Raw genomic sequence first — 27,171 nt, forward strand, 5'->3', positions numbered from 1 at the left:
CTGACTGGTTACTGGTTATCTGACTGGTTACTGGTTACCAGTCAGGTTACTGGTTCGTTCTCAGACTCTGAATTTCCTGGTTGCTAAACAGACACAGTTAAACGTTCTGCTGGTTCTGCTGGTTCTGTTCAGTCCATCTCTGACCTGATCCCTGAACAGAGTGGCAGTGTTTGTTTTAGCTGTGCTGGTTCCGATCCGGGTCTCTGCCTCTGATTTCCTTCCTGCTCTCTGGGCCCGCGGGACCAGCTGGGGCCCGGGTTTCCGGAGCGGATGCATCAGGCGGGTCGAGGCTCAGAACCTCGGTGGCCGGCTGCTGGAATGGCTGCTCTGCTGTGGGCTCTGCTGCTGCTGGTTCTGGAGGCCGGGCCGGGCCGGCAGCAGGCCTGCCTGCCGCTGTGTTCTGAAGGCCGCTGCCTGACGGTGAACTGGGCCGGACTGGACTTTGATTTGGCGGCGGTGTCGTGCCGCAGGCGGGGCGGGGAGCTGCTGACGCTGCAGGCTCACAGCAGCCACCAGCTGTTGGCCCGGCTGGCTCCGGTTCTGTCCGGGAGCTTCTGGATGGGACTGCGACTGCCGGCCGGGTCCTGCAGCAACCCGGCAGAACCGCTCAGAGGGTACCGCTGGACCTCCGGCTCCACCAACGGGACCTTCAACTCCTCCTGGGTCCAGTGGGCGGCCGGCGCTGCGGTCTGCTCGCCCAGCTGCGTGGCGCTGGCCCGGTACCAGGTCTGGACGGAGCGGCCATGTTCCGACAGACCTGATGGGTTTCTGTGCAGAACCATGGACAGCAATGCATGCTGGGAGCAGGAGCACTTCTTCAACGGACATGTCCGGTGCGACCACGCCCCCTGCCAGCAGCAGTGTGCGGACGCCGAGGGCGGGGTCAGATGCTCCTGTTTCCATGGTTACGTCCCGGACAGCGGCGACCCGCGGCGCTGCCGGCTGCACTGCGCCCAGCAGAGCTGCCCGGCCGTGTGCGCGGCGGGCGGCGCGGCGGGCGGCGCGGCGTGCCGCTGCGCGGACGGCTTCCTGCTGGAGGGGCAGCAGTGTGTGGACATCGATGAGTGCCACATGGGCCAGTGCGACCAGAGCTGCCTCAACACCTTCGGCAGCTTCCTGTGCTCCTGCCGCCAAGGCTTCCTGCTGACGGGACAGGTGCGGTGCGTCGCCGTGGCAGCAGGCGAGGTCGTGACCCCGGCGGATCGCGACAGCACCCTGAGGGCCGCCTCGGCTCCGTCGGGGCCTTTCCTCTGGGTCTGGGTGGGGGCCGCCGTGGTTCTGGTGGCGGCCGTGTTTCTGCTCAGAGTTTACGTTGTTCTGCGTCAGAAACGCAGAGAGCGGCGCTCCGACCAGCAGCCGGCCGCTCCCGCTCACCCCCGGGCCCCTGAACCACAGGTTTAAGCTGTGGAGGACAGAACCTGGCAGCCGGCGCTCAGGGAGTTAAACGTTAAAATGGCCGCCTTCTCTCCATGTAGAATTAAGTTTGTAACTTTTCTAAAAAAGATTTTTATCTTTTTCTTCAAACTGTTGCCATGGTTACCGCAACAGTTTGTAAGGAGACAGATCATCTGAAACGTCAATCTCCTCCAAAAACAGCCAATCAGAGCCAGGAGACGAAGCTTAGTGCTGCTAATCACCACCGTGTACTCGCCGCTAAATGTGCTAATGGCAGAGAAACAAGTTTTCCGTCATCAGTGGCTATGCTAACTAGCCTTAGCATTCATGACAGCCTGTGCTAGCTGCAGTGTAGCAGAGAGCAGCACCACAGAAGCGCTAAGTCTGGCTGCACCAATTGCAGTTTTCTGGCCGATCAGTAATCTATTAAAAATCCTGACCTGCCGATTCCGATTTTGGCCAATAAAAAATATTTTTTGTCTAAAATGTTGCTAAAATTACGGAAATGGGCACGGATAAATCAGGGCCTCCTGGCTCTGATTGGCTGTTTGGAGTTAGCGCTCAGAGAAGGAGGAGCGGACATTTTAACAAATATGTAGAAAATATTTTTAGAAAAGTTAGAAACTGCAACTTGAATGTAATTTCAGAAAAATCCTTCAGAGGAAATGTGTAGAAATGTCCAGATATTTAGTTTGACAAATGATGAAACTTGAGCTGAACATTCATGCTAATGACTCAATGCTGCAAAATGATCAGATTCCTAATCATAAGTAAATTTTATTTTATATTTTCTTCTTTTACTGGGATTATAAATGTGCATTTTACCTCAAACTGTCACTGTCTGTTTTTATCCTGTGTTGAAACGCCACAGATTTATTCCTGATTTCAAGTTGGAGTTTGTTCAAACATTTTTTATAACCTGAGGGGGAAAATGTTTTATTGACCCTCAAAAGTTTCAGCTTCAAAACATTTTTGTTCTGTTTCACGTGTTTTTTTTTCAGTTCAGTTTAAATTCACATTTTTTCCATAAAAAAAAAAAAAAAACTACTTATGGCCCTAATTTATCTCCATACGTGTCTCTTGGCAAGCAGAACCGACCCGCTGAGTTCTGTTCAGGTTAGGGTGGCCACCCGTCCCGTAATGAACCGAACCGATTCGGTCCGTTGCAGATGTAGATGTGTGATAATAGAATGGTCCCAGAGTTCTGCTGCCCGCCGCAGACTTTGTTTGGCTCACGGAGCTGCGACGTTTCGCCCAACTGCTTTCTGGGTAACAGACTAACGACACGCTGGGCGCCATTTTGATTCTGAAAGGTGGCGACCCTGGTTCAGGTCCAGAACAGTTTCCATGGTGATGCATCCCATAATGTTCTGCTGAGTGATGAACTGGTTCCCATCATGTTGCTGCTGTTTGGTGCCTCTCTTCCCCTGAATGCGGCGCCCTCTAGCGGAGGAAAGCTGCTTCAGGTCTCCACCTGCAGCCCTGCCGGTTCGGGTCGAACCGGACCGGAACCGGCCCAGGTTCTGCTCAGAGTGAACCGGGCCGGCTGCAGCTGCGGCTCGGCGCTGATAAGACTGGCTGCTCCAACCGAACCCGGACAGTACCGGCTGCAGCCGAGCCAAACTGCACTCAGCCAATCAGAGCGGGAGGAGGCTCAGCCAATCAGAGCGGGAGGAGGCTCAGCCAATCAGAGCGGGAGGAGGCTCAGCCAATCAGAGCGGGAGGAGGCTCAGCCAATCAGAGCGGGAGGAGGCTCACAGTCAGGACGTGTGAATGTTTAACCTGTAAGGCAGAAACGGCTCAGGCTAAATTCTGCAGCAGTTTAAGAGATTTACTTTTTAACATCCACAAGTCAGAAACACACAAAGCTAAAAACTAAATAACATTTAACTTCCTGTCCACGTCAACAGCACAAAGAGTTTCTGAAGAATTATTAAAATGAAAACAGAAAAATCTTTCCTGCAGATTTCTGTAAACCTCTCAGAGGAAAATCAATAAATCAATAAATCAATAAATCAATAATGAATCCTTGTATTAGTTTAGCAAATTACTTAATTTTATTAAAGACTGGAATACGTATTAACAACATATGTTATATATATATATATATATAATATTTTAGTTAATTTAATGTTTTTGTCTAAAATCTGATTTCATTTTAATTCTGTTCATTGTGAGTTTAGCATCATTTATTTGAATTTGTTTGTTACTAAATGTTATTATTAGTTTTTCCAGAATTTAGTGATAAATAATATTACTTCTGGAAAGAAAATGTTTATTATTCTGCATAAACAGGAAGTGTCCAAGCTGACAGCAGGATTTAATAGTTCCCATGGCAATTCCATGAATTCACTGAAATACTTTAAAAAACGCCTCATGTTCCGCAGTTCACGGTACGAAATGTTCCCGATGACAGGCGGTTATCAGAGGAAACGGGAAACGAGCCCAGAATCCTCCGAACATCCAGCGTGAGCTCAAAACCTCTAAAAACCTCTAAAAACCTCTAAAAACCTCCAAAACACTTTAAAACTCTAAACATCGGCTTCAGGAGAACCTGCAAGACTAAACTCAGGGCAGAGTAGAGAGGGGTTTCCGCTGACGTGAACAAAGGGGCGGAGCTTCCGAGAGTCAGCCAGTCAGAAAGTAGGCGTCCTCCCGCAGCAGAGCACCATTGGCTGAAAGTCTGTCGTGCTGCGATTCTTATATAAACACCAGCAACCTGCCGGAGGGTCAGGCTGCCTGCGGCTCATCTTCTACCCACAGAACCACCCCGGCAGCGGGCAACAGGCGGGCAGCATGTCGGTCGACAGCGTCTTCAGGACCCGCTCTCTCGGCGTGGCCGCCGAGGGACTTCCGGATCAGTACGCCGACGGGAAGGCGGCCAAAGTGTGGGAGTTGTACATCGGAGATATCCAGAGCCGGACCCAGGAATACAAGAGCTGGGTGGTTTCCCTGCTGAAGCGGCACGGCGTGCGGAAGGTGCTGGACGTGGCCTGCGGGACCGGGTAAGCTGCCAGCCGCGGTTCTCTGTGCGCGACATCCCCAGGAGTTACGGTAGTGACGTTTTCCACTTGTTGCTGAGCTGATGCAACAGCTGATGATTTATTTTGAATGTTCTCAGATTTTCTGAGCGACCTAAAGCTGAGTGAATAATAAATCGATCCAGGTGCGTCTCCAGATGTTTTGGGGGCCAGAAGGGCCCCATGCGGCCACCAGCTCAGGCAGGATGTTTACCTTCCAGGTTGCTTTCTTAGCAAACTGGCAACAACACAGCAAAGAGGAGCATCTGAAAATGGTGGGCTGGTGACGTTAGCAGCTGTCGCTTAGCAACAAGATGATTTCTGAACGACACGAACGGCGGCGGCCTTCAATAAAACACCTGCTGTAAATGACAGCAACACGCGACATGGTTCTGACCCGGTTCTGACCCGTCTGTGCAGAGTGGACTCCATCATGCTGGTGGAGGAAGGTTTCCAGATGGTGAGCGTCGACGCCAGCGACAAGATGCTGAAGTTCGCCCTGAAGGCGCGGTGGGAGCGCCGCAAGGAGGCCGCCTTCGACCAGTGGGGTAGGACCAGAACCCGACCGGAACCAGAACCGGTCGTACTGGCTGGGACCCGGCCCGGACCGGTAGTAGAACCGCAGTAGAACCTGAAGCTTCTTGGTGTGTGTCCAGTGATCGAAGAGGCCAACTGGCTGACGCTGCCTGATGACATCCACAGACCCGCGGACGGCTACGACGCGGTCATCTGCCTCGGGAACTCCTTCGCTCACCTGCCGGACTTCAAAGGTTTGGACAGAACCGTGCGGTGTTGACCTTTGACTTCCAGACAGTGATGCGTTGCCGTTCGTCGTAGGGGACCAGAGCGAGCAACGCCTGGCGCTCCGTAACATCGCCAGCATGGTGCGACCCGGCGGGATCCTCATCATCGATCACCGTAACTACGACTACATCCTGGAGACGGGGCGCGCCCCGCAGGGCAAGAACATTTACTACAAGGTAACAGGAAGTCGGTTCTCTGTGCGTTATTCTCAGCTTCAGGCGCAGCGACAGAAATCCAGACAGCAAAAGCTAAACGTTGGTTCAGAGGCTATTAGCTATAGTTTGATATGGCTAGTTTCATTAGCTTTCATTAGATATGACTGGTTTCAATAGTTACAGTTAGCTTTGGCTAGTTTCATTAGCTTTAGTTCACTATGTCTAGTTTCATTAGCTATAGTTAGCTTTGGCTAGTTTCATTAGCAATAGTTAGCTTTGGCTAGTTTCATTAGCTATAGTTAGCTTTGGCTAGTTTCAATTAGCTATAGTTAGCTTTGGCTAGTTTCAATTAGCTATAGTTGGCTTTGGCTAGTTTCATTAGCTATAGTTAGCTTTGGCTAGTTTCATTAGCTATAGTTAGCTTTGGCTAGTTTCATTAGCTATAGTTAGCTTTGGCTAGTTTCATTAGCTATAGTTAGCTTTGGCTAGTTTCATTAGCTATAGTTAGCTTTGGCTAGTTTCATTTGCTATAGTTAGCTTTAGCTAGTTTCATTTGCTGTAGTTAGCTTTAGCTAGTTTCATGAGAGTTAACGCCACAGAAACGGGTCTAATCAGAACCTTGAGCAGAACTGAGTCGGACCTGTGCTGTTGCAGAGCGACCTGACCCAGGACATCACCACCTCGGTTCTGTGGGTCAACAGTAAGCCTCACATGATCACCTTGGACTACACCATCCAGGTGCCTCAGGCAGCGCAGCAGAAGCTTCCTGAAGTCAGGTGAGGTTGCGGTTGGTTGCCAGGTGGTGAGCAAACGAGTCAGACCCGTCCAGAGTAATCCCTGTTCTGGTTCTGTGCAGTAAGTTCCGGCTGTCCTACTACCCTCACCGCCTGCAGAGCTTCTGCGACCTGCTGAGCGACGCCTTCAGCGCCAACATGGAGCACACCGTCTACGGAGACTTCAAGGCCTTCCGGCCGGGCCACGACCCGCCGCCCTGCTACTTCATCCACGTCTGCAAGAGGACGGCCTGAAGCCGGTTCTTCTGGGCCAAGCCGGGTCTGCGCGTCGCAGCAATGATTCCGCCTCTACCGTGCCCTGAGCAGAGACCGGTTTCTGTTCTGCCTTAAAGCTGCTGAGTCAACAGGAACGTTCTGTTACTCTTTCAGCCGACGGTCTGAACCGACCAAAACGTCAGTGGAGAAATTCCTGAAGACGATGAATCTGAAAAGAGCTGCTGGCCGGCCGGCCGGTTCTGAAACGATGTTCTGATTAATCTGCGGTCCACAAGTGGTTCTGATTTTTGATCTTTTAATAAAACTCTGAAGTATGAGGCTGCTTGTCGTGTTTCGCTGAGTCATGGTTGAAAGGCCTTACGTGGTTCTGGACGGACCCGGCTGGACCCGTTTCATCTCAGCCGTTACCATAGAGACCCCAGAACCTTGGAGCATCTTCTCCAGCGGTTTCAGTCGTACCTGGAACACGACCCGAACTGGACCGGACCAGACTCTGTTTCTGCTCCTTGGTGCTGGAGATAAACCAGAACCTCTTGGACCTCTGCAGCAGAACCTTGCCGAGTAGAAAACACTTCAAAACCCATCCAGGACACTAGAGGGCGACATTTCACCGCCTGCCTGCGTCCAGTGGAAACTGGAGGTGATTAGTTCAGTTTGGGTTTTGGTTCTGGTCGGGTTCTCACCGTTTTTCTGGTTCTGACATGGAGGCCATGTCCAGACTTTGATGTAAAGCCAGTCCTCGAAAACACAGTTCCCATGGCAACGCAGAGCTGCCACAGGTCTATGACGACAAATGATGGTGTGTGTGTGTGTGTGTGTGTGTGTGTGTGTGTGTGTGTGTGTGTGTGTGTTGGGTAAGCAGTGAAGGAGTCAACAGGACCGGGTCTCTGGTTCTGATTGGCCGACCCGCAGGCCGCTGCAGCCGGTGTTCTGACTATCAGCTCTACCTTTAAACCCGTCCTACCTTGTAGTAATGCGCATGCGCACATCGATGCTCCGTCACATACTGCTGACTTCGTTTCATGTTTTATTTCAGCGCAGATTACGGTCAACTTTCTTTATTTTATTCCTGGTTTTCATTAAGCTGCTGTTTTAGTTTCCATGACAACAGCTTGTAAATATATTTATAAACGGCTTTAGTTTGTCCTCTGCAATGTTGTTACTGTCAGCAATTATTTGGCGGATAATCAGGACAAAATATGTTTGGTGGAGTTTTTTGTCCCTATACTTTAAAATAGTTTAGTTTAATAACAGCTTCATTCCAATATAAACCTGTTTCCCTCTGATGTTGTTTTATTCTCTGTATTTAAAGTATTTTAACTGGTAGGATATTCCAATAAAAGGATTAGTGCAAACATCTTTTCATTTTAAATAAAGTGTCCAATGCTAAGCTTCCACTTCAGTGTCGGAACATCGGGTCCGGCCACAGAACCCGCTGCGTTCCTCCACACGGTGGCGCTGGCGCGTCGGGTCCAGTAAAGCTACATCAGAACCGAACCGGCTGCCTAGTGCAGCACATTTAATGGGACCAGATGGGACCAGATGGGTTCTATCAGAAAACTGACTGTCAGTAATCAATAAAACATGGTTTCAGCTGGTGGAGATGTTCTAGTTATGACCTCACAGGGGAAAAAAGTACTTTAGTATACTTCAAACATACGTAAATTTGTGAAAGTACACTTTAAGTATATTAATTATTAAGTACACTTTTAACATATTAAATAAAAGTATACTTTAAGTGAACAAAATATGAATGAATATGTATGAATTTATAAGTGCCTTAATAATCTTTTACTATTTATTAAAATTGCATAGAATAAAAAAGGATAATCATGATGTAATTTTAAAGAAAGTATAAAATCCATTTTCAGATGTGTGACGTAAAACCTTCTAATCAGCGGCATTAGCTCCAGTTCAGACTCCAGACCAGATGGTGGCGGTGTTGCACATTTTCATTTATTTAAAAAACGCCACAAAGAAGCAGGGAAGATAACAGACGCTGTTCCTTAAAAGTAGAGAGGGCCTCGACAATAGCTACTAATTTAGGTAAACTCAAGCTGGTGACGTCCTAGTCCAAGTTAGACGACAACACAACGGGACAACAACCGATGGAAATGAAAAGTGTGTCACAAAAAGAGCCCGGAGGGATGAAGGATGCTAAGTGTTGCTAGCTGCTAAGTGCTGCTAGCTGCTAAGTGTTGCTAGCTGCTAAGTGCTGCTAGCTGCTAAGTGTTGCTAGCTGCTAAGTGTTGCTAGCTGCTAAGTGTTGCTAGCTGCTAAGTGTTGCTAGCTGCTAAGTGCTGCTAGCTGCTAAGTGTTGCTAGCTGCTAAGTGCTGCTAGCTGCTAAGTGCTGCTAGCTGCTAAGTGCTGCTAGCTGCTAAGTGCTGCTAGCTGGTGGTAAGTTTGCTTATTAATTATCTTCATTTAATTATAAACAGTGCAGTAAAGATATATAACTTACGTTGGGTTGTTAAATAATTATTTTATCAATTTTATTGTGACTTGTATGATTATTACTATATCAATCATTCAGCTTCATGTTATAACTGCATGTTTGTTGCGACTAATTCATAAACTAACCTGGTTTTAATTAAGCTCCATAAGACAGAGACTTTGATATTGTGAGGTTGTTGTTCTAACTCGTTCATCAATGATTTTATCTTCATATGTTTGCAGTCTAAGCAAATGAAGATGAAAGAGGAAACCAGAGAAATCAGGTGTTAGAAACCTAAAGACTTTCTGTCTCAGAAGAAGCTCTGACTCCACCAGGTCACCAACCAGCTCTGAGGATGAACCTCCACATCGTCTTCATGATGTACGTTTGTTTTTTCAATGAGGAGCTAAAGCTACATTTTCAACAACAAAAACTGCTGTGTTACCAACACCATGTGCTTAATAAACATGATTTGATTTAAAGGTAACTGGACAGAAATTTTCTCTTCTCGTTAATCTAACATTTATCTTTCTTTTTTTTATTTGTTGTTGTCTTTCAGGGCCCAGTGATGGACTGGTGACCTGTCCATGGTGAACCCTGCCTCTCATCTGATGGCTGCTGGAGATGGGCACCACCAGCCCCCCTCACCACCCTGCAAGGATCAGTGTGTTCAGATCATGGATGGAAAGATTTTAAGGTAGTTTGTCTCCTTAAGTCCACATTTAAAACAGCTTCATAGTTAATGCCAACATCAACTGACTCTATGACATTAATGACTATTTTTTTCTACTTCTAACATAAACAGGCAAATAAACCCAGAAATGTTTTTCCACCCCAGGCATCTGGTCCCAATCATCATCAGTTCTGATGATGTCACATACATGGCGAGTCCACAACGTCTTAAAATTGTAAGTATTATTTTTTTATTTGCCATTTTTCTGTTCTCTTTAAATACAAATACTTTCTGTTTAATTGCTCTATTGTTCTTTTTTGTAGGTTCCTGTAAGGTGCAGTGAACCGGAATGTTCTGGTTGATCCTCACTTTATGTTTTATTGTCACACTTCATGTTCATGTGTTCACTTTTGATGTGTAAACTGATCATTTATGTAAAGTTCATAAAGTTGTGAGTAAAATTGGACAATTTTAAAATGTTGGTAATAAAACAAAATCTTTGAATTACTTTGAACATCTTGTGTAATTAATCTTTCCATGTAATTTTAGCCTAAAACAATGTAGTGTAGTTATTATGCATGTCATGTACAAAATAGGTACGTAGGAATAAAGACTAATTAAAAATGTAGTTTATTATCAATAGCAGGAAATCACAAATAAAAATTAAGTGTAATTTAAATATATTAATAATATATTTAAAATATATTTGAAGTATATTAAATATATATTTTTATATAATTCTGAGACAGAATGATTTCACTCAAAATGTAATAATAAAGCTCTGAAATACATTTAAAACGTATACTTTAAGTACACTTGAAGTTGTTCCAAAAAAGTACATATAGTATACTAAAATATACTATTAGTTGTAATTTAATGCTATCTAAATACTACTAAAGTATACTAAGTTGTTCCATAATAGTACAGTTGAAGTACATGGATAGAAGTACTAAAGTATATTAAAATGTAGTATACTGAAGTATTCTTTTTTCACCTGGGTTTACTAGTTATAAATATGAAAATGTATCAAATAACCATTTGGAGCTTAAGGTTGGATAAAAGATGATGTTCAGTTTTATATCTTAACTAAAAGGGTTTAGTGGCGCCCCCTACAGCCAACAAGTGAAAACGGTTTAGTTAACTAGTAGATACTTAACTCCACTGGTGTAGTTCTGCTAACTAGTAGTTAACTGGTGAGGCGTTAACCAGCAGGTCACAGCTGAACTCGTTCATGTTCACAGTTCAGCAGCTGAATCTGCAGTTTGACCTGTGACCCGACCGCTGGTCATCCTGTGTCCAGAACAGAAGCAGGTGGGGGAGGGACGCTTCTGGATGAGGAGAACCGCCGTAAATCACGGCCCATTTAAAGACGCTGCGATCAGAGCTGACCTTTGACCTCCAGAGGAGCTGCTGCCGGTAAAAAGTGAATCCACAAACTGCAGCGTGGCGCCACCTGCTGGTTGGTTTCCATACCTAAATATTTATGTTTATGAATAGAAAATGAACCACAGCTGATTCATGACAGAATGTTTCTGCTAATCTGACGTTCTAAAGGCCTGCAGACGGACAGAAACGACCATGTGACCAAGAAAACAGGATCTTTTTATTCAGCAACATCACATAGAAACTTCAAAAACGTTTTTAAAGTCAAACGGAGGCAGAAATACAGGAGAAAAGTTCATTCAGGAATATTAAGACAAGAAGTTGAAACAGTAAGGCACCGATGCCGCCGAGGGCAAAGGTCGTTCCCACAGAAACAACGAGGTCAGAGCAGCGATTGGATCTAAACGAAGCCGCGGAACCAGAGGAACCGGGTCACTAACGGGTCCACAACACCGGCACCGTCTCCTTGACGACCGCTCTCTGTCCGTTTCCTGGAACCACCGAGTCAGAGCTGCAGTTCACCAGCAGGAGGCGCTGTGGCACTGACGGAACCAGCAAAGAACACAGACTGGACCCAGAACCAGTGGGACCTCCACCAGAACCAGAACCTTCAGCTAGTTTCCTCTGCAGGGCCGATGGCGCTCCTGGTACCGGCCTGCATCAGAACCAGGCCGGGTCCAAACCAGAACGTTGCTCCTGTAAGTACACCCTCCTGCTGAAAACTTTACCAGCTTGTAAAGCTCAGCAGATTCAGAACCACCATCAGAGGAGAAACCCAAACAGAACCACATTAGCCTGTAGATCCTAGCATAGCTGGTCACTGGAAATCTTTCAAGATGGCCGCCGTTAACAAGCCTTTGAAACCAGTTATTGGACGTTGTTGCTCTGTTTAGCATTAGCAGATGTTAGTGTCAGTGAAGCTAACGTTTGGCTAGCGGAGCCGCCACTGTCTACATCAGTTATGACAGATTCTCCATTTTTCAAAATCCACCAGAAAAATCTAACAGAAGACAAAGTCTACAGGTTGGAGCTTGAGGCGGCCATCTTGTTTCTAGTGAAGAGGCTTTCTCCTTCAGCCCAAACAGGTTAAAGGTTTGACCTTAAATCTCCAGGAGTTTCCATCTGATGTTGGGATACATTGCAGGGATGAACATTCTTTCCATGTTTTGACAAAGAGTGAATTATATTTGGCATAAAACTATAAATATTTGTGTCATCCAGCAGTTTGGAGGCGAAGCAGCTGAGGTGAAGCTCTGAGGATCAGAGGGTCCAGAGGAACCGACCAGCTGGACTCCAACCCGTCTTAAAGGAACAGTACCGACCAGCTGGACTCCAACCCTTAAAGGAACAGTACCGACCAGCTGGACTCCAACCCTTAAAGGAACAGTACCGACCAGCTGGACTCCAACCCTTAAAGGAACAGTACCGACCAGCTGGACTCCAACCCTTAAAGGAACAGTACCGACCAGCTGGACTCCAACCCGTCTTAAAGGAACAGTACCGACCAGCTGGACTCCAACCCTTAAAGGAACAGTACCGACCAGCTGGACTCCAACCCGTCTTAAAGGAACAGTACCGACCAGCTGGACTCCAACCCTTAAAGGAACAGTACCGACCAGCTGGACTCCAACCCGTCTTAAAGGAACAGTACCGACCAGCTGGACTCCAACCCTTAAAGGAACAGTACCGACCAGCTGGACTCCAACCCTTAAAGGAACAGTACCGACCAGCTGGACTCCAACCCTTAAAGGAACAGTACCGACCAGCTGGACTCCAACCCGTCTTAAAGGAACAGTACCGACCAGCTGGACTCCAACCCTTAAAGGAACAGTACCGACCAGCTGGACTCCAACCCTTAAAGGAACAGTACCGACCAGCTGGACTCCAACCCGTCTTAAAGGAACAGTACCGACCAGCTGGACTCCAACCCTTAAAGGAACAGTACCGACCAGCTGGACTCCAACCCTTAAAGGAACAGTACCGACCAGCTGGACTCCAACCCGTCTTAAAGGGACGGGCGAACCGGAGGCTCTGCTGTTCTGCTCACCTTTATGTTTAGTACAAAAATACATTAGAAACAATCACTGAGAGAAAGCAGAAGCCACACAATCAGAAACAGGGCAATAAGTCAGAAGTATTCACACCCTGATGTTCTCACACACACACACACACACACACACACACACACACTCTGTAAACTCTTGGCTGTTAATGAAAACCTGCAGACGATCTGCAGAACCAATCAGCTTCATGGCTTCAGTAGCCCCTCCCACCGAGATTGGGTGTGCTATCTGTGCTCCATGCTGATGGGCGGGGCCTGTGCTCTGGGGGCGGGGCCATCTCAGGTAAGGCAGCTCCTGTGCTTCCAGCACCTGGGCAGGTGTCGGGGCCTGTGCTCTGGGGGCGGGGCCATCTCAGGTAAGGCAGCTCCTGTGCTTCCAGGTGTAGGGCAGGTGTAGGACAGGTGTGGGCGGGGCTTAACCGGGTTGTTCTGCTGCGGCTCAGAAACATTTGCTTCATATTTATCTTCCTCATCCCTAAATTTGGTGTTTATGTCTTTTATCTGAATGTGAAATGAAGTTATTAATAAGTTGGTAATATTATATAACCCTTCTAAACATGTTATTACAAACTGTTACTACCAACTAGTTACATAAATTATACCACAATTATTTACTTAATAGTTGAATAGAAGAAGCTGTTGAAAGATCAAGGTGCTAATTTCATTTGCTCTTCAGTAATTATTCTGTAATATGAATGTGTTTCTGTGATGATACATTATTAACATGAATAATTAGAAAATAAGCTAAAACTAGTTGACGTCTTGTTAGAAGATGTTGCTACTAGTTACATCAAAATAATAATTATATAATATTACCAAACGTTCATGTTGTAATAACAGGTTATTACACTGTAATAAATATGTTATTAAATGTAAATTACATGTTTGCTGCTAAGCAAATTCCCTCCATGGCATTTGATTGGATTATTTATTATATAGCATTAACTTTATATATCAATATATTATTGGTATTTAGCCAGATGCCTGAGCTGAACCAGAACCAGAACCCGACAGAACCTCTGGGTCAGACAGAATCAGCATAAATCCTAAATGTGTTTGGATGTGACCTGGATCCTAACTGGGAGAAATGTCGGCTCCAGTAGCTCCAGTAGCTCATTAAGCTGGTTTTCCAGTCACTGCAGAAAGTCAACCAGAACCAACTGAACCATCATGATGTCATCAATTCCTCCAATATGATGAACCAGAGGAGCCGACCAGCCTGTTGATGCTAGCGGCTAACAGCTAGCGGCTAACAGAGCAGCTGATGGAGGACTGGAGGTCAGTCGGAGCAACGGGGCCAGCCTCTGGTCCTTCCCTGCCGTTACCATGACAACAAACTGGTAGACAGAATGGACAACATGATGGCAATATAACAGACATCAGGATGACCCCTGACCCCCCGTTAGGACTCCAGCAGGCTGTGCCAGCGGCAGACCTGCCGTCCCTTGGCCTCCTTCATGTGCGTCCAATGGCTGAGCTCGTCTTCCCCGGAGCTGTTGAGGCCCAGGGAGATCCAGCCAATCAGCTCCTTCCTCTTCATGCTGCGCTTGTTGTAGACGGACAGGATGAGCGTGACGTCGGACAGCTGGAACAGCGCCACCTGGAACACGAAGGTCTCCTTGTAGGTGGGGTTGGGCTGTCCCCGGCAGACGGACGTCTTACACTTGGACATCTCATGACCCATGGAGTTCAGCAGTGACAGCTTCACCAGCGTGTCTGGACAGGAAGCAGGGAGCAGGTTACAGGAAGTACAGGAGAAGAGACGGAGCGCAGCGGCAGGTTCTGATAGAACCAGAACCTGCCAAACTGAGCTGTTTTCTAAACGTTTTGCTCCCTCCATCCTGTCACCAGGTTAGGACCCCAAGGTCACCACTTCCTCCTGATCAAAGAATGGCTGCAGCGCTGCTTTCTTCCTGTTGCTAAGCAACCGCTGCACGTCTAACCTGGAGAAGCCAACGACGGTAAACGACCAAAACATTCAATTTTCTCAGAAGACGAGCAGCTCTGCCACTAACTGATGCAGGAAGAGCGTGAGGAGTAGCTGGACCCTGATATTCCCACGGTCAGCCTGACGAGGCGCTAACGTTCTACACACAGTCAGCCTGACGGGGCGCTAACGTTCTACACACAGTCAACCTGACGGGGCGCTAACGTTCCACACACGGTCAGCCTGACGGGGCGCTAACGTTCCACACACGGTCAGCCTGACGAGGCGCTAACGTTCCACACAGGGTCAGCCTGACGAGGCGCTAACGTTCCACACATGGTCAGCCTGACGAGGCGCTAACGTTCCACACACGGTCAGCCTGACGAGGCGCTAACGTTCCACACACAGTCAGCCTGACTGGGCGCTAACGTTCTACACACAGTCAGCCTGACGAGGCGCTAACGTTCCACACATGGTCAGCCTGACGAGGCGCTAACGTTCCACACACGGTCAGCCTGACGAGGCGCTAACGTTCCACACACAGTCAGCCTGACGGGGCGCTAACGTTCCACACACAGTCAGCTTGACTGGGCGCTAACGTTCCACACACGGTCAGCCTGACTGGGCGCTAACGTTCTACACACAGTCAGCCTGACGAGGCGCTAACGTTCCACACACAGTCAGCCTGACGAGGCGCTAACGTTCTACACACAGTCAGCCTGACGAGGCGCTAACGTTCCACACACAGTCAGCCTGACGAGGCGCTAACGTTCTACACACAGTCAGCCTGACGGGGCGCTAACGTTCTACACACAGTCAACCTGACGGGGCGCTAACGTTCCACACACGGTCAGCCTGACGGGGCGCTAACGTTCCACACACGGTCAGCCTGACGGGGCGCTAACGTACAACACACAGTCAGCCTGACTGGGCGCTAACGTTCTACACACAGTCAGCCTGACGGGGCGCTAACGTTCTACACACAGTCAGCCTGACGAGGCGCTAACGTTCCACACACAGTCAGCCTGACTGGGCGCTAACGTTCTACACACAGTCAGCCTGACGAGGCGCTAACGTTCTACACACAGTCAGCCTGACGCGGCGCTAACGTTCTACACACAGTCAGCCTGACGGGGCGCTAACGTTCTACACACAGTCAGCCTGACGGGGCTCTAACGTTCAACACACGGTCAGCCTGTCGGAGCGCTAACGTTCCACACACAGTCAGCCTGACGGGGCGCTAACGTTCCACACACAGTCAGCCTGACGGGGCGCTAACGTTCCACACACAGTCAGCCTGACGGGTGCTAACGTTCCACACACGGTCAGCCTGACGAGGCGCTAACGTTCTACACACGGTCAGCCTGACGGGGCGCTAACGTTCCACACACGGTCAGCCTGACGGGGCGCTAACGTTCCACACACGGTCAGCCTGACGGGGCGCTAACGTTCCACACACGGTCAGCCTGACGGGGCGCTAACGTTCCACACACAGTCAGCCTGACGAGGCGCTAACGTTCCACACACCGTCAGCCTGACGGGGCGCTAACGTTCCACACACGGTCAGCCTGACGGGGCGCTAACGTACAACACACAGTCAGCCTGACTGGGCGCTAACGTTCTACACACAGTCAGCTAGTCTCAGATAAGCTAGTTATTGCAAGTTAAGCTAGGTTAGACTAAGTTGAGGAAACACACACCACTACTTCAGACACTGACCTTTAGGAACCATTTCATACCTGAATGACTCAAAGGTCAGATTAAGGTAAACATATAAAAATCATTTTCTGCTGAAAATATTGAGGATCTAAACTGAAATAAATGAGAAGAAGCTGAGGAGGCTCAAATAAAAACTTCATAAAACATCTGCAGAAGCAGCGACCTGTTGAGTGACCCCACCTCTCGCCCTTTGACCTTACGCACCAGCCGTAATCCTGCCGTATTACTGCAGTAACATGTCCCGGCACATCGTGCTGCATGGTGCGTATTGTGCTGCTGTCTGACGATGTGTGCAGGTGTGTCTGACAGACACAGCTTTCAATCACACACTGACTTCACCCTCTTTCCGTGAAAGCAGTTGGGAAAATATCCGCGATTCGTCCCTGATTGCGGTCGACGTGAGTAGAGCAGTTGACTGACTCGCTGCTGTTCACACCACAGAAAGGAGCTTTGGAAACGCGCCGCGAATCGCTTCTCCACTCGGAGAGTCAGAGCCAATCAGAGGTCAGGATCAAAACGTTTCAGGAACCAGATGTGACTTTCCTGATTGGAGGAGCTTTTCAGGATCACACTGAAAACCTGACAGGTATGAGCTGGTAAGACCCACAAACAGGAGGGCAGAGTGTGTGTGTGTGTGTGTGTGTGTGTGTGTGTGTGTGTGTGTGTGTGTGTGTGTGTGTGTGTGTGTGTGTGTGTGCACAGAAAGATGGAACATCAGTTTATGTTCTGGTAAGTGAACATCCTCATCAGAAACTAGTATTAAAATATATACATATTTATTTGCTTTTACATTTTAAATAAATTGAAATTTACGTGTTTGTATTTTACAAAAACTTTTCTCATGTTTAAAATAAATAGAAAGTTTCAAACTGTAAAAACTGAATCTGTCCAATATTTCACATAATTGAAATATATTTTTATATTAATCTAGTCAAAAATGTGACATAAGTAATAAAACGACTTATTTTATGTATATTATGAAATAGTCCAGAGTGAATCCTGGAACCGGATGAAAATGTGAATTTCTCAGAGAGAAACGGTTGAAGACAATCAGGCAGAAACGGAGGGAGGGATTCATGCAGACACCAGCTTCACAACGAGGAAACGTCTTCATGGATGAGCTGCTGACATTCAGCCTGTCACCTTCAGCTCCAATCACATACTTCAGCTTTTATGTTTATTTTGGATTATCAATACTCTTATCAATATAAAATTAGACAAATTAAGCTAAGCTAATGTCGGCTAACAGTTTGTATTTTATTGAAAAAGTGTTTCCTTTCTGCTTCTTGGTTCCAACTAATTATTTAAATCAAATAATAAAAAAAGCTATAGGACTAATTTTGTTGAACAGAAAATATTTCATTTGTCAATCAAACTGTTATCTTTAGTCATTTCATGTAAATATCAGAGTGCAGAATAAACAAACATAAAAACTCAACGCTGGTTCAACTTTCATATGTTTGAAGCTGAAGCTTTAGGTAGAAACTAATATTTGTATTTCTACTTTTACTCCGTTTAGTTCTATGTGAAAGACAAAGGGCCAGATCCCATCCAACTGCATGCAGTGAAAATATGATTCCAGTGAAACGTCTGCACTGCATCCATGAAGGCAGAGAAAGGCTGAGCGGGCGGCGCAGACTCACCTCTGATTATATAAACCTGTCCGCCTACCAAGTGTTTGAGACAACAGAACAGCCCGTCTGACAACAAGGGTTGGACAGCAGTAAGAAAAACAGCGACCAAGATGTCAAAAGCCAGTAGGGACAGAATATCAGGAGCAGGCAGAAGGAAGGTACGGAAAGAAAAACGGGTCAAATATCAAGAACAAAGTTCACCAGATAATGTGGGATTTCAGAAAAATCCTTCATTTTGGCTGGAAATTCACAGATAAACCCCAAATTACACTGTCAACACTTTCCTGAAATCCAAGAAGAGTGAAGAGAGGACTTTAGGTCAGTAAGTTCACTGAGACTCTGACCTTTGACATGTGAAAAGTCTTCTGAGGATGTATAACAACGTGGCTCTCTCCTTCAGACTCACCAGGCCCGTGACCCTTGACCCGACACTTCAGGTTTGGTCATTCACTGGCACCACTTTAACCAATAGATAACTTAGTACATTTAATGTCTGTCTTAAGGAGCCGTTTGTGTTGAATGAATCTTCTTTTATCCAGGAAAACTGGATTAGTATCAAATGGTCAATGGAAAAGACTCATCCTGCTTTTACCCGGGTCCAATTATCATCAACACTGGAAGAATTAAGACCAGGTCAGGTCTTGGTGTGATACATATCAACACTCAGTTTACTGCCCAAGATAGAGCTGGTTAAAATCTACTAACACTGAAACATGGTTACATGATTCCATTACCAATAAAAATATTTCCTTAGAAGGTTATAATGTTTTTCGTTGTGTTGCCATCTATGTAAAGAACAACTTCTATTTTCTGTATCTATTTCAAAACAATTTGAGTTTCTAGCTTTGAAAACTGGATTCACTAAAACTCAGCGTGGCAGTTACAGGGTTTCATTGACCACCTGCTGCTTTCTGTCCAAATATCCAACTGGCCTAAATAAAAATGAATTAGTTTTGTTAGATTTTAGTCTAGACTGGTTGACAGCATCTTGAGATGGATGAAAAACTGATTCTTCAAATATCACCCAGTTAATTAACTACCCCCCTAATAAATGCCCTCTAAAATCATCACTAGATTTAATTATGACAAACGCATAAATATACAGGGAGTTTCTGCAAACGGCCTCAGTGACACTTTTGTTCATGAGTTGCTACATTTTAACTGGAACAGAGTCTCTTTTTCATAATGTTGACCGAACCTGGCATGAAGAGCTTTTAAGACTAATAAATAAACATGTTCCTGGACGTAAAATGAGGGTAAAATTACCCCTGGTTTTATTACCCCTGGTTTTATAACCCCTGGTTTTATTACCCCTGGTTTTATTGCCCCTGGTTTTATTACCCCTGGTTTTCTAACCCCTGGTTTTATAACCCCTGGTTTTATTACCCCTGGTTTTATTACCCCTGGTTTTATTACCCCTGGTTTTATAACCCCTGGTTTTATTACCCCTGGTTTTATTACCCCTGGTTTTATTACCCCTGGTTTTCTAACCCCTGGTTTTCTAACCCCTGGTTTTATTGCCCCTGGTTTTATTGCCCCTGGTTTTATTACCCCTGGTTTTATTACCCCTGGTTTTATTACCCCTGGTTTTATTGCCCCTGGTTTTATTGCCCCTGGTTTTATTAACCCTGGTTTTATTACCCCTGGTTTTATAACCCCTGGTTTTCTAACCCCTGGTTTTATTACCCCTGGTTTTATTGCCCCTGGTTTTATTACCCCTGGTTTTATTACCCCTGGTTTTATAACCCCTGGTTTTATTACCCCTGGTTTTATTACCCCTGGTTTTCTAACCCCTGGTTTTATTACCCCTGGTTTTATTGCCCCTGGTTTCCCCCAGATATTGGGGATCTGCTTAAACACAGAGATGCAGCTGGGCTGGAACAATAAAACTGAAGAGCTGGATTTGTTTTAGGAAATTGAGGAATAAATGAACTTTATTAATTAAGAAAACAAAGTCAGATTATTTCCTTCACAAAAAATGTAAATGATCCAAAGAAAAGTTGGACACAGTGAAACGGCTGATCAGGAGCCACTGAGGGACTTTCCAGGTTTAGTTTGGAATAAAAGCCAAATGGTTTCTGATAAATTAGCAGCTTTAAATTGTTTTAATTAGCATTTCTGTTGGTTCTCTATTTGATTATTTAAATTCCTCTGACCCAAATGTTAATACTGATGAGCAGTTTCTGAATAATGATTGTAAATTCACCATTTTTAATTTTCCCCTGTTTGTTCAGCTGAAGAGAATTAAAAACAGACACCAGAAAATCTGCAGGGCCAGATAATCTGGATCCTTTTTTCTAAGATTAGCAGCAGAGTTTGTAGCAGAGCCACCGTCTCATATTTTAATCTAAGTTTAATCTCTAATAAAATTCCTAGTGTCTGGAAGTCAGCATTCGTTTTGCCTCCAGTCAGGAGTGGAGAATCAGGTAAACAATTACAATTTCTAAACTATGTATCCTAGCAAAAAAATGTAAAATTAGTTTTAGGTCAATTGAAGATTTTTTTAGATTCTAATTGTGTTTTATAAAATGAATAGTCTGGTTACTGTTACTGCAACTTTAAAGGTTATTAATGATCATATTCAGGCTCTTGATAACAAAAAGCTTTGAGTTGCTCCGTTTATTGATGTATCAAAGGCATTTGACACTAAATCACTGTAAATCACAGTAAATCACAGTAAATCACTGTAAATCACAGTAAATCACTGTAAATTACAGTAAATCACTGTAAATTACCGTAAATCACTGTAAATCACTGTAAATCACAGTAAATCACTGTAAATCACTGTAAATTACAGTAAATCACTGTAAATTACAGTAAATCACACCTTTAATTGATATTCTACACAGCATTGTTCTCTCACATCCAGCCACCATGTGGGCAGCTGATTACCTGTCGATCAGAACCAGAGAGTCCAATTGGCCGGCTCCACTTCCTCTATTCGTACGGTTATAAATGGTGTCCCACAGGGCTCAGTTCTTGGCCACTTTTATTCTCTATTTATATAAATAACTTGTGTGAAATCTGTCAAATGCTTTTTATCATTTTTATGCAGATGATTTAGTGATTTGCTGCTATTTTATACAGTATTTGCTTTTACTGTAGTTCAAACCCGTTTACAAACTGAAGCTGGTTCTGAATGTGGATCAGACGAAGGCGGTGGATTTTTCACTCTCTAGGAAACCATCAGAGATCCCTCCACTGCTGCAGGGACACAAATTGAGTTTGTCAGTAATTATAAATATCTTGGCTTTATTTTAGATAAAGAGTTTTCATTTAAAACTCACATAGCAAATTTGCTACAAACACTGAAAATGAAGACTGGGTTTTATTACAGAAATGTTTCTCTCTTAAAGCTAAAGTCAACTGGTGGCTGCAACATTCCTGCCACTCCTGGATTATGGAGATGTTTTATATATGAAAGCTTCGACCAAATGCCTTCAGTCACTAAATACTGTATCGTTGTGCTTTAAGGTTTGTAACCGGTAGCAGAGTCTCACATCATGGTGGACTGTAAACGATCACCTGATGATCCTGATTTATAAATCTCTACTCGGCTCCAGCATATTTAAACTCTCCTTACATAGGTCTGTTAATTCCCATTCTTTACACTCTAACATTTTTCTTTTGCATGCTCCACGTTGTCGAACTGAAAAAGGAAAGCCAGCTGTCAGTGTGACACTCCTTCAGCTCCAGTCTGAACTCAACATGTCAGAACTGGTTTCACTGGACTCATTTCGAGTGACTCTTAAAAACAGACTCTTTTAAACAGCGTCACTGTTTTTAAATGGTTTTATACTTGTGTATATGTTTTGTAACCAGGTTGCTGTGTATTTCTGCCCAGATCTCAACGGGTTCATCTGGTTAAATAAAGGAAATAAATAAAATAAAATAAAAATGACATCCACTGAAAAAGTCAAGATGGTGGATAATTTTTCAAGATGGTTGTCAAGAAAATAGTGTTTTGCACTACATTTGACAACATTTAACAGATAAAACTTTTCTGTAGAAATTATATTTACTGATAATCTTGTGATTTTTCAACATGGCCGCGTCATAGAAAAGACATTGTTGCATCAAAATGTGTTGGTGCCAAATCATAGCTACATATTTCTAATCAAGTATTTTCATGCTTTGAGTGAGTTGTGCATATTTTGAATATAAAACATAACGCTTTATATTTACAGTGTGTTAAACCCTTTAGAGACTTGTGTTCCCATTATAGTGTGAAATATTTCAGCTAACGATAAGACGGATAATGTTGTTATCCAGTTAGAGGAGAACAGGAAGCAGCTGCTCACAATGTTCCAGAAGTAAAAGGTGAAACATCTAGAATGAAGGACAAACACCTCCTGACATGGTCAGAGCCCAGGGTGGACCGAACCCTGAAGGGGAGGATTTGGCAGGTGTAGTTTGTGAATGGGAATAATTGGAGGGGTTCTCCATGAAGTCCTCACTCCCTCACTCTGACTCATTGCTGTCCGTGTTTGTGGCTGAGTTGTGTCTCCATTTGCCAAATGCATTGATTTAATAAATGTCTTGAATGATTTTACATCCTGGTTTGTGGCTCATTTTGTGTCTAAGAGCAGGTAGAGAGACGTGTGTCTGAGGTGATGGTACTTTGAGTTTCTCAACACGAAAACAGTAAAGTCTTGTCTCCACAGCTGACTGGGGTTTACTGGATTAGCTGCGCTAATGTGTGAATTTCTGCTGGACTGAAACTCCTAGTTAGGAGGCTGATGAAGGAAACTGATGACAAGGAGAACTGCACAGCAGGAGAGAACCTGGCAGCCATCTTTTCTTAGAAGCTGGTCCCACTGATGGAGGCTGTGACCCCGAACGCCGCTGCACTGTCAGCACCAAGCGCTGCAGGGAACTTACTGGGTGGCTTGTTGGCGGCCAGGTTTTTGAAGTGGATGCCTTTGATGATTTCTACGGAGAGGCGGCCGGTGGTGGCGTTGTACACCAGGCCCACCAGGATCTCCGGAGCCGAGGTCTGGCTGACGGACAGGAAGGACGAAGCGCTGTCGCTGCACGTCAGGTCAGACAGGCTGACCTGGGACTCCCCACCCTGAAAACACCACAGCTGGCCGTCAGGAAACCCCCCCAGTCATCCACCAGGGGAAACTACATATCGATCATTGGAATCGGTTTTATCACCGCCTGACATTCCTCCTGAGGAACAAAACCAGCCTGAAAATCTCAGGAGAAACTCAAGAGTTCCTACAAAGTAAGCAACAAAAACCCAACATGAATCAGCCTCTGAAAACAACCAAACCGGAGAACCGGACTGGAGTCAGACTGAAGCAGACCGGAGTCAGACTAAACCGGACTGGAGTCAGACTGAAGCAGACCGGAGTCGGACTGAAACGGACCGGAATAGGAATGAAGCGGATTGAAGCGGACTGGAGTCAGACTGAAGCAGACCGGAGTCAGACTAAACCGGACTGGAGTCAGACTGAAGCAGACCGGAGTCAGACTAAACCGGACTGGAGTCGGACTGAAGCGGACCGGAGTCGGACTGAAGCGGACCGGAGTCGGACTGAAACGGACCGGAATAGGAATGAAGCGGATCGGAGTCAGACTAAACCGGACTGGAGTCGGAATGAAACAGACCGGAGTGGGAATGAAACGGACCGGAGTCGGACTGAAGCGGACCGGAGTCGGACTGAAACAGACCGGAGTGGAAATGAAACGGACCGGAGTCGGAATGAAATGGACCAGAGTGGGACTGAAGCGGACCGGAATTGGACAGAAGCGGACCGGAGTGGAAATGAAGCGGACCGGAGTCGGACTGAAACGGACCGGAGTGAGAATGAAGCGGACCGGAGTCAGACTAAACCGGACTGGAGTCAGAATGAAGCGGACCGGAGTTAGAATGAAGCGGACTGGAGTGGGACTGAAACGGACCGGAGTGGGACTGAAGCGGACCGGAATAGGAATGAAGCGGACCGGAGTCGGACTGAAACGGACCGGAGTGGGACTGAAGCGGACCGGAGTGGAAATGAAGCGGACCGGAGTCGGACTGAAACGGACCGGAGTCGGACTGAAACGGACCGGAGTGAGACGGAATCGGTTTGTTTCATTGAAAGTACAGTCTGTGGAACAAGAGATCTTGGATCAATGGAACAAACTGTATAAATGCAGGTTAAGTAAAGAGCCGTCAATGAAAGCAGGGATGGGAGGGCCGTGGTGCGTCTTACCGGGAGACTGCAGCATGGATCCAGGATGACCGGCACAGACATTTTGCCCTGGAGGTTGAGCTTGGTGAGGTAGAAGACCTTTTCTCCGAACACCTTCTCCTTCTTCATGCGTCGGATGCTGTAGAGGCGGAAGCGGACGGCGTAGTTGCCGATCATCTCCGTCTCCACGTGGCTGAAGCGGAAGGTCTCGGTGAAGACGGGGCCGGGCCCTCGCTGGACGCCTGTCTTGGCCCTCTGCTTCTTGGTGGGCAGCAGCACCAGGTGCACCTGCCAGGAGAAGTTTCCTGTGTGTTTGATGGAGGGCAGGTCGGTCACCGCCATGATGGTCACGGTCAGCTGCTGCTCCTCCGAGTCGTAGTCAAACACCACATCCAGGGTGCCGTACTTGGAAAGGGCATCGGGTTCGTAGCCTTTTGGGAAGCGTGCAGCCGACCCGCGGGCCGACGTGTCCTAGAAGAGGAGAGGTTCAGGTCCAGCAGGAGCATCAGGCTGTCAGCGGATCAAAGGTCGGCGTTTACCTCAGGGCTGAGGACGGCAGTGCTGTCGCTGGGGGCGTCCTCTTCGTAGCCTTTGTTCAGGTAGCCTTCGCTCTCCTGGCCGTCGCTGCCCTCGCTCAGGCACTTCCCAAAGGACAGGTGAGGACTGCCGCTGGTCTGGGACAGGTCGCACTTGGCGTCGCCCAGGTCCGACAGTGTGCAGGACATCCTGGGAGAGCCGTTCTCGTCCTGGTAGGGAGGCGGCTGCAGCTCGTCCAGCGGCGGCGTTCTCCTCATCCTCTGGATGCAGTTGGCTGGTTGGGGAGAGTTTGGTGGCATCAACGCGTCTACGAGCAACAGATCTGACAGCACATACTCCCAGGACCTTTCACACAACTGCCCTGCACATTTTAACCCAACTATTAGAGCAAAGAAGAAAACGGGAGCTAGGCGCGTGTCTGTGTTTCCATCTGCTGGTTTGGAGCGCTTTAACTCCCTTCATCTGGGAGTCAGTCAGTCGCTGCAGCTGGTTCAGATGCTGCTGCACCACTTTTAACAGGAACTGGAAAGAGGGAGCATGTGACCCCTGACCCCTGACCTGGCCTCACTTCACTGGCTGCCTGTATATTTTAGGATTCATTTAAAATTCTCATGTTTGTTTTTAAATCACTACATAATCTTGGCCCGGCTGACCTCTGAGCTTCTTCACCCCTACGGGCCCCATCGGTCTCTCAGGTCAGCAGCTCCAGGAGGCTCAGAGGGTCAGAGCTTCTCTGTCCTGGGCCCAAAGTTATGGACCGACTTGCCTTGGCAGGTCAGAGACGCCCCTTCACTGTCCACTTTAAAGCTCGTCTTAAACCATCTATTTTACTTGGGGATCTGGTTTACAGCAGGATCCAGTTTTAAATTGTATGTTTGTTTTTAAACTGTAAGAGTTTTTATTTTTTATTGTTATGTTGTGTTTTAATGTACAGCACATTGTATCAGCTGTGGTTGTTTTAAAGTGCTTTATAAATAAAGTTGGTTTGGTTTGGTATGCATCCTCATCCATCCATCCATCCATCCATCCATCATCCATCCATCCATCCATCCATCCATCCATCCATCCATCCATCCATCCATCCATCCATCCATCCATCCATCCATCCATCCATCCATCATTTAGTGTGTTGCCATGGTTACATCGTACCATCGTCCGCCGAGGCCTCGCTGCTGTAGCCGTCTCCGGTCAGGGCTCTGTAGTTCTGCCGGCTCTCCCACCTGAAGCCCCCCCGGGGCCTGGCGCCACCCGCGGTCCCTGCTGCTCCTCTGAGGCCCTGGGAGCGGCCCACTGCCTCCTGGTACCGACCCAGCAGCTCGCCGTCGCTGTCCGAAGAGTCGCCGCCGCAGGACGCCGTGTCTGCTGGGGACAGACGGGAGGCTTAAGGACTGTCATCCTCTGGGAACCAGAACCCAGAACCAGAACTGGACTGTTTAGCAGGATCTGGCAGGATCCCAGTCGCAGGACCTGCTACTTGTGAGGATCTGGGAGTTTTTCAGGGAATAACTGGTAATAAAGCCGTTGCCATGGCGATGGGCTCATAATCAGCGACATTATGCAATGGCGTTACACAACAGAAGCATATTTATGGAGACGCGAACAATGGCTGGCTGTGAAGAGCAGCAGTCAGTAAAGCCTGACGCACGAAACAGAAACATCCATCAAGCTGGACATGAAACATGAAGCTGTTGCCATGGTTACCAGCAGGTCTGATTCATCCACATGCTGGTAGTCTCACTGAGAAATGAAATAGATTCATTATTAGTTTAACATTTTCAGGAAGTGCTGCAGCTGCAGCTTCCGACCAGCAGGGGGTAGCAGAGCTCTGCTTCACCTCAGCGTCCTGGTCAAAGCTCTGCCAGGCTGAGACAATTAATATTCATTAATATTCGCCGAATATTAATAAATATTCATGAGTGGATTGGCTTCCTTTTGCTACTAGCCTCTACTGGCTTTACTGGTTCTCCAGAAGTTTCCAGTCCCTGGAGTCTCTGGTTCTATTCCAACCAGTGAGTTCTGCTACCAGAACCTCCTGGCAGATCCCGGTCACCAGAACTAACCAGACAGACAAACTTCTGCAAGGACTCGGCTCACTGTATGTAAACATATGAGCTGACGTGGATCAGAAGAAATCAGAAGTTAAAAAACGATTCCAGAAATCCAACAGACCAGACAGCTAACCGATTCATCTGAACAACGAACTGATTCAGTATGAACTGGCCTGGTAAAGAACCG

At 46.7% G+C, this 27,171-nt stretch overlaps 3 protein-coding genes across 7 annotated transcripts in view; 2 read left to right on the plus strand and 1 right to left on the minus strand.

The window, feature by feature from the left end:
• The first annotated feature begins 15 nt into the window (after window positions 1-15).
• Window positions 16-2,226, plus strand: LOC145550094 (thrombomodulin-like). Its single transcript, XM_081603612.1, has one exon. The coding sequence runs from the start codon at window positions 271-273 to the stop codon at window positions 1,399-1,401; it is 1,131 nt and encodes a 376-aa protein (XP_081459738.1). The 5' UTR covers window positions 16-270; the 3' UTR covers window positions 1,402-2,226.
• The window catches only part of syt14a (synaptotagmin XIVa), a 32,786-nt gene continuing 7,762 nt past the window's right edge, over window positions 2,148-27,171 (minus strand). The window contains exons 4-9 of one of the 5 annotated variants that reach the window (XM_081603603.1): window positions 26,086-26,298; window positions 24,939-25,210; window positions 24,421-24,870; window positions 23,099-23,288; window positions 18,227-18,283; window positions 13,852-14,653 (exon numbers count right to left, since the gene is read on the minus strand). In XM_081603603.1, the coding sequence (XP_081459729.1) occupies window positions 14,340-14,653; window positions 18,227-18,283; window positions 23,099-23,288; window positions 24,421-24,870; window positions 24,939-25,210; window positions 26,086-26,298 (1,496 nt within the window). In that variant the 3' untranslated portion in view covers window positions 13,852-14,339. Of the gene's footprint in view, window positions 3,178-13,851; window positions 14,654-18,226; window positions 18,305-20,999; window positions 21,422-23,098; window positions 23,289-24,420; window positions 24,871-24,938; window positions 25,211-26,085; window positions 26,299-27,171 lie in introns of those variants that run through there. The other 4 variants (XM_081603602.1, XM_081603606.1, XM_081603604.1 and 1 more) reach the window with 4 other exon arrangements.
• Window positions 3,779-6,701, plus strand: gnmt (glycine N-methyltransferase). Its single transcript, XM_081603613.1, has 6 exons — window positions 3,779-4,400; window positions 4,836-4,963; window positions 5,072-5,185; window positions 5,253-5,395; window positions 6,029-6,150; window positions 6,231-6,701. The coding sequence occupies exons 1-6, from the start codon at window positions 4,192-4,194 to the stop codon at window positions 6,400-6,402; spliced, it is 888 nt and encodes a 295-aa protein (XP_081459739.1). The 5' UTR covers window positions 3,779-4,191; the 3' UTR covers window positions 6,403-6,701.

Source organism: Poecilia reticulata, chromosome 22, assembly GCF_904066995.2.
Source record: "Poecilia reticulata chromosome 22, P_reticulata-male-v2, whole genome shotgun sequence".
In the NCBI taxonomy this organism is placed as follows: Eukaryota; Metazoa; Chordata; class Actinopteri; order Cyprinodontiformes; family Poeciliidae; genus Poecilia; species Poecilia reticulata.